General features: G+C 55.6%; 1 protein-coding gene across 8 annotated transcripts in view; it reads right to left on the minus strand.

Moving 5' to 3' along the window:
• PTDSS2 (phosphatidylserine synthase 2) overlaps positions 1–20,034 on the minus strand; it is a 28,876-nt gene extending 8,842 nt beyond the window's left edge. The window contains exons 1-4 of one of the 8 annotated variants that reach the window (XM_032638971.1): positions 19,696–20,034; positions 12,067–12,168; positions 4,457–4,539; positions 111–178 (exon numbers count right to left, since the gene is read on the minus strand). In XM_032638971.1, coding sequence (XP_032494862.1) covers positions 111–178; positions 4,457–4,539; positions 12,067–12,168; positions 19,696–19,877 — 435 coding nt within the window. In that variant the 5' untranslated portion in view covers positions 19,878–20,034. Of the gene's footprint in view, positions 1–110; positions 179–4,456; positions 4,540–11,867; positions 11,995–12,066; positions 12,169–19,695 lie in introns of those variants that run through there. The other 7 variants (XM_032638974.1, XM_032638977.1, XM_032638973.1 and 4 more) reach the window with 7 other exon arrangements.

The raw sequence follows: 20,034 nt of genomic DNA on the forward strand, positions 1-20,034 counted from the left end.
GTCCCCTTCGGGTGGGGTCCAGCCTCCTACCAGAGCCCTGGGGGCCGATACGCAGAGCGTTCTGTGCCACCTCCACTTTCACAGTTCACCCAACCAAGAGACCCGCTTACCTGGAAGAGTATAAAGATGAGCACCAGCTCGTAGACCACACTGACGCAGAGCCAAAACCTCCAGTAGGCTGTACAGACACGGAGAACACAGCGGCATCAGGGGGCGCCGCCCTGCGGCCCGCGGCCCCGCCCCACACAGCTCCCGAGCGCAGCCTCTGCTCGGGGCCCTCAGGTCCCTGGGAGAGACTTCAGAAGCAAGCTCTAACTCAGGGCTGAGCACAGTTTCTCTCTGACTGTTCTTCCTTCCTTCTCTTCCATTCCCGTCCCTAATCTTTCCCGCAGCACAGAAGGCCCGCAAACCACCAGATTCGAGCAGTGACAGCAAACATCCTTGTCTTGTGTTTCCTAGGGATGCTTCTAACCTCCATCATTAAGTAAGTTTGCAGGGTTTTGGTGGATACCTTTCGTCACGTTAAGAGAACCTTTTCATTCCAGTATGTTGTGTTTCTATCATGAATGAGTACAAAACTTTATTCTTCTGCATTTACGAGGATCAATTTTTTTCTTTAGTGTTAATGTGATGAATGAAATTAACACATTTCCCAACATTAAACCATCTCTGAATTCCTGGGATGACAATTTGTTTTAGGAAACTGTCTTAAGTTTCAATCAGCACTTCTGTCCCTCCGGTGACTACACTTGGCAGTTCTATATTATATACTTTAAAGTCGCTGAGAGAGTTGATCTTAGATGTTCTCACCACACACACACACACACACACACACACACACAAAAACGTTGAGATTACATGAGATGACAGAGGGGTTAACTAACCATACTGGAGTATGCAATACACATGTATCAAATCATCACACGGTACACCTTAGACTTGTTACGTGTCAATCCTGTCTCAATAAAGCTGGAAAAAAGAACGAACGTGTCCTTCAGAACCCCTTTCACTGGCTGGGACTCCTCTCTCTCACCATCTGCTTTCCATACTCTCAAGTCCCTGGGGGATGAGATAACAGGAAGGGGAAGGTCTAGAACTGTCCTAAAAGCCAACGGTAACTTCTATCTTCCAAGAATCTTCAGAAACCTGTTTAATAAATGCCTAAGGGGACTTCCCTGGTGGCGCGGTGGTAAAGAATCTGCCTGCCAATGCAGGGGACATGGGTTCGATCCCTGGTCCGGGAAGATCCCACATGCCGCAGAGCAACTAAGCCTGTGCGCCACAACTACTGAGGCTGCGCTCTAGAGCCCGCGAGCCACAACTACTGAAGCCCGCCTGCCCCAGAGCCCACGTGCCACAAATACTGAGCCCACGTGCTGCAACTACTGAAGCCTGCGGACCACAACTACTGAAGCCTGCGCGCCTAGAGCCCGTGTTCCGCAACGAGAAGCCCGCGCACCGCAACGAAGAGCAGCCCCCGCTCGCCGCAACTAGAGAAAGCCCGTGCGCAGCAATGAAGACCCAATGCAGCTAAAAAACAAATAAATAATAAAACAATAAAATAAATAAATAATAAGATATCTGCTTACCCTATGCTTATGTCTGTTAAGAAAAAATAAACCACCAGCCTACTTTTAAAAGTTAATTCACCTTGAATTAAAAAAATAAGCCGTGCTCACAAACTGGAGACACAAGGTTTGGCCACGGCTGTTCCACAGCTATTCCAGGTCATCTGTGACAGCACCACGTGCTCTCCCGCCCCCGCTTCAGTGGGGACCCAGGGTACAGGCAGCCGGGCAGGTGAGTGGCAGGGGTGCGGGGCCTGTTGTGTCAGAAGAGGGTGAGAACTGCACACACGCCAGGCTCCGGGGCCAGCCCGGCACCCTCAGGCCTTGGGCCTAACCCGCTTGCCGGGGGAAAAACCGCCCCGGACACTGATGAGAATCCAGCCTCGCACGGGCAGGAAATACAAACGTGGCTGAGTTCTTGGGAAGGTGGGCTAACGTGTTCCGAGACAACGGACGTAAACAGCCGAGGTGACAGGCTTATTCTTCGTGCCCTTGAAGACAGGAAAAACCTGGAAAATTCTCCCTGGTTCGAGGCTGCAGCAGCAGGTCGAGGACTGTGGAGCAGGGACTTGGTGCGGCCGAGTGTGGCTGCCCAGCTGCGGGGACGGCCACCTCCTCCCATGAAGGCTGCGCTGTCCCTGCCCCGGCCACCCCCACTCTGCTCAGACTCCCCACCACTAGCACCCCGTAGAGCCCACCAGGACCCAGGCCTGCCCCCCACAAGTGGCCAGCGGGTCCTCGCCCCTCCCCACGGCCAGGGTCCCCACACCCTGCTGCAGCTACGGCTCTCCGCCAGCCACCCCGGAGGCTCCTGATCACGGGCTGCCCTGCTCCCAGACCCGCACTCGTATCTTCTTCCTGAGCAGCAACTCCGGCCACCTCAGCAGCACCTGCAACGTCCTCGTCTACTCCAGCTTCTGCAGGGAGCCGCTCACAAGGGCAAGGGGGCCTCTTTAGTGGCAGCCCCAGCTGGAGCTGCAGCCAACTCGTTTCCAAATAAAGCAACGCCCCACACAGGTCAGCTGTCTGCTCCCCCAGTGGCTACCGAGCCGGGCCCAGAGGAGGGCGGGAGGCACGCAGAGACCCCAGGGCGCCTCCTTTGTGGAGTCCGTTCCGGCCAGCGTGCACACGTAACCTGATTTGAGAGGCTGAGGACCTCCTGCCAACTACCAGGTGAACAAGCCACCTGGACGGTGCTCTGGGGCAGGTCCCCCCGTGAACTGAGCCGAGACCGGCAGAGAAACAGGGTGGGCGCACAGCAACCACACTCAGGAAAGGCAGAGCCACGCTCAGAACGTCAGCTCGGAAACTGCGGCACTGCCCGCTCCAGAGGGGCAGCCGGCCTGACACTCACACCGCTCAGAGCCGCAGATGGAGCTTTCCTGAAGCTGAAGCCGAAGCCCCGGGATGATGCGGGCAGGGCCCTGTCTGTCCTGCTCGCGGCTCGTCCAGTGCCGGGTGCCCACGAGAACTTCGCTGCGCCCCCACCCACCGACAGCCTCTGGGGAGCTTCTGGCAGCTCCTGTTCTCCCTTCCAAGTCTGTCGGACGAGCACTGAACACACCTGGTTTCTCACCGTGACTCTGGTGGTTCTGACACTTCAGCTCACTTTTCCGTTGCTCTGGTTAAGAGTCCACGCCCTTCTGAGGCAAGACTGGACGGGCCCACACCAGTGGAGACGGTGGAGAAGGTCCTGCAGCCCCTCCCCAACCCCCAGTGGGGGCCGTGCCCTTCGGGTCAGGAAGCTCACGCTGCCCCGGGGGCAGGGACCATACAGGCTTCAGCCAGCACCAACGTCCCCACCAGGCATTGAAGGGGCAGAGCCCCCGGGGGCCTCGCTCACAACCCCCGGCTCGCTGGCCCCTGAGCAGATACGCCCCTTCTAGGGGGCAACTGGGTAGCACCCATCAGGAGCCCCAAATGCTCATGCCCTTCATCTGCTACGCCCCCTGGACCTTTGGTCCCATGGATAATCGGACAGGTACACAAAAGTGTACATGTGGAAATTCACTACAGCCTGGTTTATTGCCACGAAATTGGAAACCCCCAAGTATACAATCATACAGGACTGGTTAAGTAAACTGTAGTACATTCAAATGATAACAAATGATGATAAACAAGGAGCCATCAAAAATCCAGTTCTCAAATGAAAAATTCACAAGGATATGCATGTGTTAAGCCTGAGGTGAATACTGCATGATACAAAACTACACATACAGTATGACGCCAACTTCTTGTTTTTACACCTGTGTACGTATACACGCATACACACTCATTAAATCTTAACGGTGGTTATTTTCCTTATTTTAAATATTTAAAAATACTTTATTTAAAAATACTTTATTTTCCAAATTTTCTACGATAAATACACACCCTTAATGAGACAGAAACTCGTTACTAAATAGAGACCCTTCAGGAAAACTCACCACCCCTGCCCCGGAGCCGGCCCCTCGGAGAGGCTGGAGCCCGGACAGGCTGGAGCCCCTCCAGCTGTGAGGGGATGTCCCAGGGGTTGCCAGAAGGCCCCACGACTCCGGGGTGGGGGGGGTGGCTGCGGATGGCGCCCTGTGAGCCTCCCAACAGCCGGGGGGCACAACCACCAGCTCGAGGCCACGCCAAGAGCACTGGACGGCCCCGGGCGCCTCCGCCTGCAGGGAGACCCCTCTGCCTAGCACAGAGAGGGCAGGGACGGGGGAGGAGTGGGGGCGGGGGCGGGTTCCCGGGGGCTAGCGCCCAAAGAGGAGGGGCTTCGAGGTGGCGGTGAAGCCGGCCAGCCGGGAGGGGCCCCAGGGGGGACGGGACACCCACACGCAGCAGCACAGACACAGAGTGACCCTCAGAACAGCACGGCCACACGGGCACACACAGAGAAAGAAACGGCAAGTTACCTGGATGAGGTCTGGAAAATGGCCCGTCTTTAGCTTGTGTGACTCCAAAACATAAGAAAACCAAAATACTGGCCACAATACCTCTGCAAATAAAGAACAAACAGCCCTCAGTGTGCGGAAGCGCCAAGCTCCGGGTCGGCTCCTCCCTGGCGGGAGGTGGGAGGGATCCCCGGGCGCCCACCACGGGGACGGCCCCTGACCCCCGGTTAGGGCAGAGCCGAGGCTCGGCCGCAGAGAGGCTGGCGGCCCAGCACTGCCGCCCTGGCCCCAGAGGCAGCACCAACCCGGGGAGAAGGCCCTGCCACTGGGCTGTGTCATGTGTACCGTCAAGAGCCACGTCACTAAGACGTGTGGCACATTAAAAACACACAAACAAAAAGCCCCTAAAATTCCACACAGGATGATCCAGAGCTCACTAAAGCCCTAAGATGGAAAGGTATTATTAGGATCAAATGGCTTCCCACTCCAACAAGGCTGGGGCCCCGCTAAGTAGCTCTTTCGTCCTGTGGGGCCACCGTATCCAGTCCCAGCAGGAACCCACCAGGAGACAGAGTGAAAGCCACGCAGACACACACGGCACCCCTGCCCACGACAGAGGAGCAAGGCGGGCCCAGCTCACCCTGCCCATGCGGGACTGTCATACCACAAGGGTTCACAGTCTTGCGTTCGCAGGCCTGGGTGACTGCAGGTGAAGCTGCCGTGCACGGACGCGCTTCTCACGGGACGCCCGAGGCCGCTGTCCCCAGAAGCAGGTCTGAGGATGCAAAGCCCTGTCCCTGGCACTCAGCGGTGGGGTGGGGTGCAGGTGAGGCTGCCCTGGGGGCAACGGTCACCCTTCCAGGGTCTGGTGAAAGGGCCGCTAGACACCCTCCTGCCCCAAAGGGATGATGTGGGAAAATCTGTCGCCCAGAAGGACTTTTAGAGGAAAGCAAATAAATTACACTTTAAAATAATCTTTTAATTTTAGAACAGAAAAGTTACAAAGACAGTACAGAATTTCCCACACTCCGTGAGCGTGGGACAGCTGTCACAGTCAGTGAACCAACACTGATCCAGTAACTGAAGTCCACAGTTTTTTCTTTCAGATTTCTTTACTTTCTACCTAAAGTCCTTTTCCTATTCGAGGACCCCATCCAGGGCCCCACATGACAGTCCTCAAGTCTCCTTAGGCTCCTCTGGCCTGTGACAGGTTCTCAGACTGGCCCTGTTCTGATGACCTGGACAGTTTTGAGGAACACCGGCCAGGTATTTTGTGGAATGCCCCTTAATGAAGGCTGCCTTTTTTATTAGATCAGGGCTGTTTATGATTAGATCAGGGCTGTAGGATTTTTGGAAGTGAGATCACAGATGTTAAGGACCATCTTCATATCTTATCAAGGGTACACACCATCAACACGATTCTGATTGTTGGTGCCGCCCCTGACACCCTGGCAGAGGTATGTCTGTCGGGTCCCCTCCACACCTCGCCTTCGGGAGGGAGGCCCCCCCGCCGCACAGCTGGCAGGGAGCAGCTCCGCAACCTGATGGGAAACCTTCTGTGCAGGAGGTTTGTCTCTGCTCCCCGATTCACTAATGTGTTCGGTCATTTCTTACATCAGCCCAGATTTGTGGGTGCCTACGTTACACGCTGGGTTATAATTCAATACTTGATTGATATCGGTGCTCAAACTGTTCCAGCTTTGGCCACAAGGAGCTTTCATTTGGCTCCTGTACTGCTTTGACACGCCCCATCTTTGTGGAGGTTTGTATTCTTGTTTCTGAGCACCTCCCTCCTTTCTGGTGCTAGAAGATGCTCCAGGCCCATCTTGGGGGTTCCCTGTCCCAGCCCTGGAATCGGCCATTTGTCCAGGGAGCCTGGTTCCTTTGCTGGAGAACGAATGCTCTTAGGAACCAAGATCTGGGGGCCCGTGTACTCCTTGCCTCTGGGCCCTCTCGGCTGACAGAGCAACAAGATACGTGTGTGCCAACCTTACATACACACACGTTACAAATATTCCTGTGTGTAACCACCTTTCTCTACATTAAACGAACGTGAGTTCTCACTGACATCTCCAACCAGCATCTGTTATCCACGGATCATTCTCCCCTTGGTCGCCTGTAACCTCCCACTCCTCCGGGGTGAGAATCCCGGCCTCCACCATCCGTGTACTTTCCTGTCCAATCCCAGCGCACGTGTACAGCAGGGACACGGCTGTTGACCCATGCCCCACAGGAAACAACTTCACCACTAGAGCCCAGTGCTGTGTGCACATCCCTTGCCTTCAGGCCTACAGACCCCACTCGTTTCCAAAGTGACTCAGGTCAGCACCTTTTGTAGGTTCTCCTGTCACAGTCTGCATTCCTTCCTGGGGTCCTCCACCTCTTAAAGGACTTTTTTTTTTTTTTTAATTTATTTATTTTTGGCTGCGTTGGGTCTTCGTTGCTGCACGAACGCTTTCTCTAGTTGCGGCGAGTGGGGGCTACTCTTCATTGTGGTGCGTGGGCTTCTCATTGCAGTGGCTTCTCTTGCTGCAGGGCACGAGCTCTAGGCGCGCGGGCTTCAGTAGTTGTGGCTCGCGGGCTCTAGAGCGCAGGCTCAGAAGTTGTGGCACACGGCCTTAGTTGCTCCGTGGCATGTGGGATCTTCCCGGACCAGGGCTCAAACCCGTGTCCCCTGCACTGGCAGGAAGATTCTTAACCACTGCACCACCAGGAAAGCCCCTAAACGATTTTTAAAATTTGCATACTTAGGTTTACTCTTTGTGTTGTTCAGTCCTATGGGTTTTGACAAACACACAGCGTCCTGCATTCACCATTACAATATCAACAGAACAAGAGCCTAAAAAAATCTCACACTCCATCTATTCATTCTCCCCCTGCCCCGGAAACCACTGATCTTTCTACCATCACATAGTTTTTGCCTTTTCCAGAATGTCACAGCGTTGGACTCATACAGTATGTAGCCTTTTCAGGCTGGCTTCTTTCCCTCAACAATATGCATTTAAGCTTCGTCTCTGTCTCCATGGCTTGATAGCTCATTTCTGTTTATTACTTAATGATATTCCATTGCATGAAGGTACCAGTTTGTTTACCCATTCACCCACTAAGGACATTTTGGTGGCTTCCAAGTTTTGGTGATTGTGAACAAAGCCGCTACAAATGTCCATGTTTGGGTGTGGACTTAAGTTTTCAGCTCCTCTGGGTAAATACCAAGGCGCACAGCTGCTGGATTATGTTTAGTTCTCTGAGAGAGTCTCCAACCGTCTTCCAAAGCGGCTGCCCCATTCATGTTCCTGCCGGTGATGACTGAGAGTTCCTGTTGCTCAGGTCCTCGCCAGCGCCCGGTGTTGCCGTGTTTTCAATCCTGGCCACTCGAGCAGGTGTGTAGTGGTGTCTCCAAGCTGATGCATGGTGCTGAGTGCGTCCTTTCACGCACTTGTGTCCTCTTTGGTGTCCGTCCAGACCTTCTGCCCGGCTTGGAACTGTGCTGCTGGTTTTCCTCCTGCTGAGCTTCAAGAGCTCTCTGAACAGTGAACACAGACACTTCATGAGACGCGTATTTGGCAAACATTTCCCACCAGCCTGTGGCTTGTCTTTTGTTATGCTTTGCAGAGCAGAAGGTTTTAATTTTAATCAAGTCCGACTCATCAGTTTTTTCTTCTGCGGATCATGCTTTAGGTGTTCTATCTAAAAAGTCATTGGGACTTCCCTGGCGGTCCAGTGGTTAGGTCCAGTGGTTAAGACTCTACACTTCCACTGCAGGGAACGCGGGTTTGATCCCTGGTCAGGGAACTAAGATCCCACATGCCTCACGGCAAGGCCAAAAAAAAAAGGCATCCAAACTCAAGGTCACCAGATTTTCTCCCACGTTTTCTTCAAGAAGTTTTATAGTTTTCTATTTTCTATTTAGGTCTATAATCCATTTCGAATTCATTATTGTGAAAAGTGTAAGGTCTGTATCTAGATTATTTTGTTGAAAATTCTCCTTTCTCCACTGACTTGCCTTTGCTCCTCTTTGCGTGGGGCTACTTCTGGGCTCTCTACTTGTCCAGCCTCTGCCAGCACCACTGTCCTGACCACCACTGCACAGCTTTAGACGCTCCAGGCCCATCTTGGGGGTTCCCTGTCCCAGCCCTGGAATCGGCCATTTGTCCAGGGAGCCTGGTTCCTTTGCTGGAGAACGAATGCTCTTAGGAACCAAGATCTGGGGGCCCGTGTACTCCTCGCCTCTGGGCCCTCTCGGCCCTCAGAGGCTGACCCGCGGTCAGGCCTCTGCCTCTGTGCTTCAGTACTGTGAGTACATTATATTTCTACACATTGCAAATATGCAAAATATGTTTATATTGTACATGTATTGATTTATTTACACATTTACACATGCATATGTGTATACATATGTAAACATCCCAATGTCACCAACAGATAATGGATCAAGGAACTGTGGCGTGTCCACACGGTGGACCACCCCTTGGCAATGGACCAGGATGACCGTTGACAGACACGGCAACGTGGGTGTCACAAAACCATCATGCCGAGTGGGAGGGGCCGGACACAAGGGCGCATGCTGGATGACACTGTACAACAGACAAGAAGGGCCTGTGGGGACAGATCGGTGGGAGCCTGTAGCCAGCAGTGCAGACTGACCGCGGCCCTCAGAGGAAACTCAGTGTGTACCTACACCTAGTTGTGGCAAGTAGATAAGCCATACGTTTTAATTACGTGCATGTTATATTAAATGACACAACAATAAAGTTGGCCTAGGAAGAAAAATCTACTCCCTTAAAGTGACAGAACTTGTTAGATCCACAATGACACACAAGGTGAAATTGAAAGCTTAAGGGAAACGAACCAATTTCCTAGATTTTTAACAACGTAAATATTAAATTAAAAAAAAAGCCATAACCTTTGGGAAGTATTTTACATATACAAAACCCTCCCCTGAGAGCATCAAAAGCTCTGACATAATAAAAATCAGCAGCCCCAGCGGCCTCCCGAGACCGGGGGGACCTCATCACAGCCCAGGCAGATGTGCTGACGTGGGGGGCAGGCTGTGGGCCCCTCTGGGGTCCACGGGGGTGAGAGTGGACTCAGCAGAAATGAACCCACACGCCTATGTGACTGTCCCTGGAGGAAGCTGCAGAGCCTCAGACAGGTGAGGGCGGGGCTACAGGCTCCTAGAAGTAGGCTCCGGGCACCACCAGCAGCCGTACAGGGCCAGGAGGGCAGCTCCTCTGTGCCCCTGCAGTGGGCCGAGAGGGCCAGAGACGGTGGCTACGATGTCCTGTGTCCCCAGAGCACAGAACTTCAGGGCAGAGCAGTGCCTGGGGCCCTCGAATTCCCACCCACCTGCCTTCCCCCGGCCCCGCCTTCAATGAAATCACACAGGGGACCCCAGGGAGAGGACCCAGGTGTCCCTCTTGGTGGCACCTTCTGGGCTCACTGTGCCAACCTCTCTTGGGCAGAAACAGCTCAGGAGAAAGGCCAGTGCAGGAAGAAGGGGTGGGGAAGCACCCACCCGGGTCCACAGCTGCTGTCCCAGACGAGGCCAACAAGCCCCCTCGACGTTGGGGGTCTGAGCCCCTGGGCCCCTGGGCGCAGGGCAGGGCCCAGGGCAGCAAGGCTTTGTGACTCGCCTGGGCCCCTGCCTCGGGAGGCATCCCGGGACACGCTGCTGGGCCCACTCTTGCTGTGGGGGGGCCCCGCTCGTCCTTGTGACTGGTCTTGCCCTGTGACGTCACAACTGCTCATCTCTAGCCCAACTTCACAGCCACGTGGGGACACCTCTTCAGTGTGACCAAGCTCTACCTTTTTGATCCTCCCTGCCTGGCTGTGCCCAGCAGATGCTGCAAACCCTCCATAACCACGTGCTGGCACACAAATGCACAGGAAAGGCCAGGTTCCAGCTGGAAACCCCCTTGAGGCAGACGTGGGGCTCCGTCTCCAGGTCCACAGGCCCAGCGTCCCCCTCAGAGACCCACCCAGAGGGGCCCAAAGAGGAGCCCTCCTCCCTCCTCTGCTCTGGGCTCCGCGACCCCTGCTGCTAGGCCTGCGGTGTGATCACACAGGGCTGAGGAGGGCTGGGCAGCCTGGGTGGGAGGCCTGCGCCTTACAGGGGAGGGTAACACACACTTCCTGGTGTCCTGGACCCAGGCGTCTACACCACAGTCTAGGCGGAGGGTTGGACCCCAAGGGTGAAGGTGTACGAGCCCAGCCCACCACCCAAAGCTGACCAGCGGTCTCCTGCCACCTCTGGGCTCCGGATGCCGCCCTCCACCTGTCCCTGCCTGGCCTCCTCTAGCTGTCCCAGCACAGCAGGTGGAGCCTGGGCCCCAGGATCAGAACAGCAACAGGGGCTTCATGGCACCAGAGAGGGAGAGGTGAGTCCGTCCAGCGTAGAAAATGCACAGAAACGAGTTCTGAAACCAGCTAGTCTTCCCCACGCACTTCTGAGACTGGCTCCAGAATCAATGGGATTCAGGCAAAGGACACAAACCTACCAGCTGGTCTATTTCTGGAGATAATGCTGGAAAGACAGTCTACCCACTTCCTGCCCTGCAGGAGGAGATGGACCACCAGACTCCTAAAGGCAGTTTAAAACTTTCAAAAAGTCTTCTAGTCAACAGAGTGTAGAGGAATGGTGCTAGCTGATGGGAACCACCCCTGGCCTCACAAAAAGCCCAGACACTCAAATTCACGGTCACTGTGATATTGTGATCTATACAAGAAATACGTATTTGGTCTTCATCTGTTTCAGGCCAGAGCTCCTAAAACCCCTGGTATTGCCCAAGCCCTGAGGGCTACAAAGGTATCTTTTGTTATGTTAACGAGGTGACTTTTGGACCCCACCTCCGGATGGGAGCTGGTTGCCAGGGGGCCAAGCAGACGACTGGAGGGCTGGTCTGGAACTCTCCGTCCTACCCTCAGACCCCTGGGAAGGGGTAAAGATTAAGTCAATCGCCAGTGGCCAGTGATTTAATCAATCACGCCATGTGAGGAGGGCCTCCCTAAACCCCAGCAGCACGGGGGTTCAGAGCCCCCAGGCTGGTGACCGCGTGGACGCTCTGTGTCCCACCCCCACACCTTGCCCTACACATCTCTCCCATCTAGCTGCTCCTCCATCTTTCTATGAAAGAACCTTTGATAATAAATAAGTAAAATGCTTCTCTGAGTTCTGTGAGCCGCCCTAGCAAGTTAATTGCACCCAAGGAGGAGGCGGTGGGAACCTATGGTTTACAGCCCGTCAGGTGATGACCGCTCTTGCGACTGGGGTCTAAGTGGGGAGGGGATGAAGTCTGGCCGGACCGAGCCCGGGACCGTGGGGCCTGGCACTGCCTGGAATGGTGTCAGAACTGAGCTGACCTGCGGCACACTCAGGTGGGGCCTGGGGTACTGAGGGTGGGATGTGTGGGGAAGCCGCCCCATCGGAACTGACCTGAACCCCTTTAGACCCCTCCCTGGAGCCGCCGCAGCACCTTCTGGTTTCTCGCGCACAAATGCAGCACGAGCAGGGGTCCCACGGGAGCCGTGCTGTCGATCCCAGGGATGGGACAGGCAGAAGAGGGGCTGAAGGTGCCACACAGCACCCAGAGACCCCGCCAGCCGCGTGGAGCGAGGCTGGGCCGGGCCGGTACCTCTTGGTGTTGTAGGCCGTGTCCCGCGGTGTCTCTTCCAGCAGTGTCACGTAGCCCAGCACGCAGGTGAGGATGAAGAGCACGCTCAGGGTGTGGGCCCGCCTGCAACGCAAACAGCCCGCGTCGGTGCACGGAAAGCACGCGTGGGACCGCGGCGCGACGGGCCGCCAGAGGAGCGAGCTCGGCCCTCGACCTCCATCTCAAAATCCCCCGAGCGCCAGCTACGGCTGTGTGACTCCCAGACGGTGCTGTGCCGGCGCGGCAGCCCGTTCGGGCGGGGAGAGCGGACGGCACGTTGGCTCGAGGCGTCCCGGGAAGGTGGCTCTGCTACAGAGGGACCAGGCGGCCGGTTAAGTGGGCTCCGGGCACCGAGCAAGATCGCCCAGAGACCAACCTCGTGATTCATGAAGTGACCATGGCTGAGAGATTCGCCGGGATGACAGCGGAGCACTGGCGGCAGAGAGAGGTGCCAGGGCCGGAGCGAGAAGGGCGTGGGCCGGCCACGGCCGCCGGCCCAGAAGACCGGGCAGAGAGATGGCTGCCCGGTGGGGGTGAGACATGGGCTCCCCGCTTCCGCCTGCCCACCCTGGCTGGGCCTCCAGAGCCCCGATGTGGGAAAGGGGCGGCACTCGGCAGGCAGCGGGTGGCCTCTCCTGGAACCAGGGCCCACGACAAGTCCAGCACCCGACCGCACGCCGCCCAGCCACATACCCGCCGGGGCCCCTCTGCGCTGAACAACTGCCTGCAGAGGGGGCAGAGGCCCAGCTTCCGTGTCCGTGGAGAGACGATGCAGCCCTGCATTTCTAAACGAGGGCACCTCCAGCCTTGAAGGGCACCCTGAAGACGAGTGAACAAACACACGAAAAGCATCGAGCCCAGTACTGGCCTCCTGTCGAAACTCCGTGAAACACGCAGTGAAGAAACGAAAAAGCCAGCCACCAGCCGGGAGAAAACACTGATGACACGTACACCCAACAAAGGCCTTTGTACCCAGAACACACAAAGAGCTCTTACAGCTCAACGATAAAGACGATCTCCCGAAACACGAACGAAAGACTGAACACACACGTCAAAGAAAAAGATCAACAAATGGCCAATACCACACGAAAAGATGTGCAGCATCCCTGGTCGTCGTGGGAGCAGACATGCAGCATGGCAGTCAGCAGCGCCCGCCCCTGGGACGGGATCACGGACAGCACGAGTGCCTTCGAGGAAGGGTCCTCGCGAGGACGCGGAGCCACCAACACACACGTTCCAGGTAGGGCTGCAAAAGGGTGCAGCCGCTTTGAAAATGCTTCCCAGTTTCTTACAAAGTTAAACAGAGTCTATCACCCAAGCCAGCCACTCCTTCCAAGTGTTTACTTGTGAAAAATGAAAGCATATGTCCATTCAAAGACTTGCACGTGGACGTTAACCCCATGCTGACAGCCAGGCATGAAAGCAACCTGCTGTCTGTTTCCACCGACAAGACTCACAAGAGGTGGCCATAGAGCATGGATGGCAGATGGGCGGGGGAGGTGCTAGGGCAGCAGCTTCCAAGATGATGGAATGTCCTGCATCCCTACCCCGGTGGTGGGCACCATGTGTAAGGCGCTGGAGTGTGGATACGGACCCTCAAGTGGGTGTGTGTCACGGAAAGCAATCGTACCTTGATTCAAGTAATTTTCTAAAAAGCAAGAGTGGGGCTGCATGAGATTAGGCTGGCGCTAGAGACCTGGACCATAGCTAGAGCCCATCCCGACGTCCGGCAGACCAGTCCTCTTCTCCATCCTGATTATTCTTGCATATTTCCTCTCCCATCTTAACTGTGACATCAGTCTGACAGCTGCCACAAATAATTCTAGTAGGATTCTAATTGGAACTGCACTGAATTTTTTTTTTTTTTTTTTTTTTTTTTTTTGCGGTACACGGGCCACTAACTGTTGTGGCCTCTCCCGCTGCGGAGCACAGGCTCCGGACGCGCAGGCTCAGCGGCCATGGCTCACGGGCCCAGTCTCTCCGCGGCACATGGGATCCTCCCAGACCGGGGCACGAACCCACGTCCCCTGCATTGGCAGGTGGACTCTCAACCACTGCGCCACCAGGGAAGCCCTGAACTGAATTTATAAATTAGCCCTGGAAGAACCGATGAGTCACAACTAGATGAGAGTTCCCCATCCACAAGACAATGAGTATCTCTCCATCTATTCAGGTGTTACGCCCTTCACTTAAATTTTATTTTCTTATGAAATTGAGCTATTTGTAATGAGATGGATAGACCTAGAATCTGTCATACAGAGTGAAGTAAGTCAGAAAGAAAAAGACAAATACCGTATGCTAACACATATATATGGAATTTAAGGGAAAAAAATGTCATGAAGAACCTAGGGGTAAGATAGGAATAAAGACGCAGACCTACTGGAGAACGGACTTAAGGATATGGGGAGGGGGAAGGGTGAGTTTTGACAGGGCGAGAGAGAGTCATGGACATATACACACTAACAAACGTAGTAAGGTAGATAGCTGGGGGGAAGCAGCCGCAAGGCACAGGGATATTAGCTCGGTGCTTTGTGACAGCCTGGAAGGGTGGGATGGGGAGAGTGGGAGGGAGGGAGACGCAAGAGGGAAGACATATGGGAACATATGTATATGTATAGCTGATTCACTTTGTTGTAAAGCAGAAACTAACACACCATTGTAAAGCAATTATACCCCAATAAAGATGTTTAAAAAAAAAAAAAAATTTTATTTTCTTTGTGAAAACAAAAGCAGTCATGTTCAGATAAGTTAGCTCCAAGTAAAGAAAGCAGAGAGCACATTCTTTTGCCATATTTCACAATACTGGCATTTAAAACTATTAGAAGTGAAAAAAACTCCTATTTTAACTATTTTCATAAAATTCAATGTTAATATATTCACATTTGAGTCCTAGGCCATGAGGGAACTTCAGGAAAATCTCAGCCTTTCAGCTGAACTCTGTATAGTAAACATTTCAGTGCCCGAGAGATCTGTGGAATAATTACAGCACACAGACTACATTATAAGGTTCTACTTTAGACCTTCACTCCTAAGGTTCTCTGGATGTGGTGACCTAGAAACTGATCCTCTGCTGGACATTAGCCAACACCTACACACAGAGGGACTCAGCTGCCTCTCCTGGGTCTAGGACATGGCCCACCCTTCCCACCCCAGAGGGGACATCAGATTTTAGCAGGGAGAACAAGAGTCACTGAGAACCCACCAGGGACCGAGGGCATCTGGATTATGAGGGTGACAACGGTAAGTCATGGGCCTCTCCGTCACCTTGGCCCCTGAGGCTGGTCAGAGCTATAAACGGCAGTGTCGGGGTCACGCAGCTCGGTGGTGAGGGTCTGGGGTCTGAGCCCTGCTCGGGATGCCTCTAGCACACCTGTATCACCTCATAAACCCTCGCCGTGAGGTGATGAGACCCAGGGCCAGTGGGCCTAAGTGACACAGACACTAAGTGGCGCAGAGCAGCTACCAGGTGCCAACAAACCCCAATCCTGTCTCCCTGAGCTGTCGTTCCAACACAGCAAGACACACAGAGGGCTGGGTATGGAGTCAATGAAACGGGGTGGGGTGGGGTGCAGAATTAGGGAGGGCCTCACGCAGGACACCTGGGGACACAGGTCCAGGCCAGCAACGCGAGAGCAAAGGGCTGAGGGGCCACCATGGCTGGAGGAGGGGATCCTGCCCTGGGAGGCCCGGACTCACGTCGGTGGGGCAAGAGCCGCTGCAGAGCCCAGAGCAGACGGGGCTGCCTCGCGACCCTCCAGGGCGGGCAGGAGATGCTGGGAGTGGCTGGTCTGGATCTGCCCAGAAGGTACAGCTGACGTGCTGGACAGGACATGGAGCCCAAGCCGGCCGAGCGTGACTGAGCAGAACCGCTCAGGGCCGGCGGGGTTCAGCTCCAGGCCTGTGTAGACGTGCCTGGCGGGCCGTGGGCGGAGCCACGGGACAGCACGCTTGGCAGGCAGGCCGGCAGGCAGGCCCAGTCCCCTGAGCTCCAGAATGCTCACTGCCTGCCCCAAGAGGCAGAGTCACGCCTACCCCGGTGAGCATTTCCAGAGGAAAAAAGCAAAAAACAGGAATAAAGTCAGAAATCAAGATGTGAGAATTGGTCCCAAAGGTCCCTGCTTTTCAGCCACCACAGCACAGACTCCTCACCAGGCTTCTTTTCAGCTCAAACACCAAGTCGGAGCTCAGATTTCTCCTCAGAAACCATGGAGGCCAGAGGAAGTGGGACAAAATTTGTAAAGCAGTGAAAGAAAAGAAATGTTAAACCAGGATCCCATGTCCAGCAAAAACATCCTTGAGAAACGAAGGTGAACTAAACCTTCGTGGATGGAGGAAGAAGTAGAGAATCCGGTGCCGGCAGACCTGCTCTAAAAGAATCACTCACTCCAGGAAGGTCTCCAGACAGAAGGGAAGTGAGACTAGAAGGAAACCAGGTGGCCAGGAAGGAAGACGGAGCCGCTGAGATGGGAAGGCTGGGCAGATCAGGTACTGTCCTCACGAACACTGTGTGATGGGGACCACCAGAGCCCAAGGGGAGAGGCCAGACGGATTGAGATGGACTTGATGTGGCAAAGCGAGGATGCTGGGGCTGGAAAAGCTCTGCATGTTCACTGTGGCCACAGAGACGTGATAAAAACAACAGGTCGGTGGTGCAGGACAGCAGGGAAGATTCCATGTCCCTCTCGGATGCCAGAGCTGGGCAACGACCTCTTGATCCTAGCTCCCGGTGCCCAGGAAGACAAATGCACCGTTTGGTTGAGTGACTACCAGATGACGTGGGGATCCAGGCACAGGGAGAGATCGGCCGTAAATCCTGTGACTCCAGCCACTGGGCCAGGGTGAGGGCATGAAGACAGCAGGCTCCCTGCCACGGCGAGCGGAAAATACCCAGTTGTCAGCCCCTGTCTAGAGGTGACCATACTCATATGCCGAGCGGGCAGGGAGGCAGCCTGCCAAGCCAATCAGAGAAGGTACAAAGATGTGGCTGTGAGACTGAGTGCACAGCGGCGGCTCGGCCAGGTAACGTCAAGACCAGAAGGCCTGTCCCAGGCCTGCGAGAGGCACCTGGGGCCACCGACCCTCCTGGCCTGCTGACCAGCAGGACCAAAAAGGCACCAGCTGGCAAGTCATGCTGCCCTGATGTGGGCGAAGCTGGCAAACCCCAACACACACTGACTGAGGTACGTGGGGCGTCTAAGATCTGCCCCGCAAATCCTCACAGCTACTGTGAGACGTGTTGCTGACAGCAGAGCCCGCGCTCACCAAACGCTCAATGCTGTAAGATGTGAGCACGCAGTGAGCATTTCCAAAATGTCACAGCCATCCATCTTGTCCCTGACTCAAAGCGTGGTGACCCAACGGCGATTCATCTTGCCCCTTCCCCGAGGTCCAGTTTGGGGCAGCCCAGCCTTGGGCTCCACAACTGAATCCTAATTCCATACTCTGTGGCTGACAAGTAATGACAAAGAAACTCACAATCCTCATACATGGCCCCCAAGAAGCCCGAGCTCCTTTGGAAACGAAAACTGTAAAAACAAGGTTTTGAACATGCAAGAGTTCTTTCAAGTCATTTTGGAACATACAGTCGTTTCCACAAATACATACTTTTTAGTTTTTAGGTTAATTTTTTGGTAACATCCATTAATAAAATTCCCTAAAACTCAAAATAAAGAGTTTTTAAAATGAAGCACAGCAAGTCAATGATGAGAGACTCAGAAAAAGGTAAGTGGCTGGGCCCTACAAGTAAAAATAAGTCATTCTCGCCAGGTGAGCATCTGGTTACCTGCCTTGAGGAAACGTGAAGCTTCTTCCCCTGCACAGGTGAGGGCAGAGGCCCGGGACGCAGCAACAACCACACACGCCAGCAGCCCACACACCTGCGGTGCAGAGGCTGCAGACACCCGCCCAGGAGGCCGGTGCCCGGAACTGGCAGCCCCGCGGCATGCCCTCCTGGCTCCATCAGGCCTCGCCACAAGTGAGCGCAGCTACGGCAGGCCTTTCTGTGTCCCCATGGGCAGGGACCCGCGGGCCGCTGCTCTGTGCTTCTAAAGAAACCCGCACGTGCCCTCGTTACCCTCTGGCTTCTGTGAACACCGCTCAGCACCCCCTTGGCCAACATGCTGAGCCTTCTGAGGCTCCAGTCTTGTGCCAGAACCTAAGTTTCTTGTTTAGTTCTCTGTTGTATCCCCTAGAACAGCAACTGGCACCCCCAAAATATGCACTGAATGAACGGGAAAGGAAAGCAAGCCTGGGCACCACTCCAGAACCTCAGTCTCCCTCTTGTGGTCACCAGCCGGGCTGTCAGAGGACGGCGCCCTCTGCCCTGAAGTCTGAAGGGGCCCTGTTCCCAGAGCAGGAGACGCCTGGTCCACTCACAGAATGTCTCTAGCTCTGGGGCCACACCCCCGCCGAGGAGGGCACCCCACCCCTCTCCCCCTCCCCCTGGCTCCAGGCCACTGGAGCACAGTATCTTCCCAGAGCAGGGCTGGGTGGCCACCCCCAGCAGCAGCTGCCCACACCCACAGGGAAGATCCCGACCTCGTTAGATGCAGGGATGCCTCCCCCACCACATCCGCGCCCCTGTCTCTCCCGAGTCAGATACAAGCAAGACACCAGTGGCCCCACGTGCACCTCCCCTGAGGTTTCCAGCTGTGTGGCACCTCGCCGACTGTCCAGTGGCTCCGTCAGGCTCTCCTCCTTTCCTGATCTCATTTTCTCTGCGGTCCCAGGCTCCCTCTCTGAGGAGCTGCTTCCACATGGCATCCTTGCTGCCTACACGTCTGTCTCTCCCATGAGCTCTCTTGGCACCAAAGCCACAAATGTCCCCAGGGCCTACCACGGGATACAACTTTAGGTGGCCGTGAACTGAACAGCATAGAACGGCCACAGCCCTCCTCTCAAGAAGCACACTTTCTAGCGTATGGGGTTTGTGCCTCTAAGAAGCAAGGAAAGAGAAGCTCAGACTGGCGAAGGGTAGCCCAAGGTCACTGAGCCATCAGGTGCACGAGCCACACCTGGGACCTGTTGGTCCAAGACTGCTTTCCTGGACCCTCAAACGCAGAAGTGCCCAACTCGGCCTAAAGCAACATCATGAACTCTTCCAACTCTGCTCCTGGCGGCCCCTCCCTCCCTGACCCCCGCGAAGGTAGACTAGAGGGCAGCCTGATCCCGAGGCTTGGCCGGGACCGAGCTGCACACGGGTCAAAGGGCTGGCCTGGCGAGGAGCCACTAAAGAGAGGAAGAGCCTTCCTCTACACTCGTTCGCTCAGCTCCTGGCGCGGAGTAAGGTGTCGATATTACCGCCACGTGCCGGGGGAGGAGACGATCATTTCACACGGCATCAGCACCGTCAGCGAAAGGGATCACGACGGAGGGCAGAGGGGGACTGCGGACAGGGAGGGCAGGAAAAGCCTTTCTGAGGTGACTTCGGAGCCAAGTCCTCCCAGGATAGGGGGCAGGGAGCAGATGAGGGGCTGGACCACCGGGGAGGCCGGGTCGGGGCTGCAGCAGCAAGGGGCCGGTCCCGGGGTCCTGCGTGCACCCCCAACCCGCACGACGTGGCCACGCCCCTCGCGACCCCAGCCGGCACTGAAGCGAACCACCGTCCCTCACCAGAAGAAGGTGTTGGTGCCGTCGTCGTAGACCTCTGACTCGGTGCTGCGGCGGCCAGCGGCCGGCGCGCTCGCTCGGCCCGCGGCCGCGCCGTCCAGCGGCTCCTCCAGCGAGGCCTTGCCCACGGGCACAGGGGACCCCGGCCGCGGCCCCTCGGCGCCCTTGCGCTCACCCCTCCGCATGACGCCCCGACCCCAGCAGCTCTGCCCCGCGCCTTGACCCCACGCACCAGAGTCACCGCGAGACCGCGCGAAGAGCGCCGGGAAGGGGTCGCGGCGCTCGCTCCGCAGGGTCTCCGGAGAGCAGAGGCGGGGGGCGGCAAGAAAAGGGCGGGCGGTG

This window comes from Phocoena sinus, chromosome 8 (assembly GCF_008692025.1).
Source record: "Phocoena sinus isolate mPhoSin1 chromosome 8, mPhoSin1.pri, whole genome shotgun sequence".
Taxonomy (NCBI): Eukaryota; Metazoa; Chordata; class Mammalia; order Artiodactyla; family Phocoenidae; genus Phocoena; species Phocoena sinus.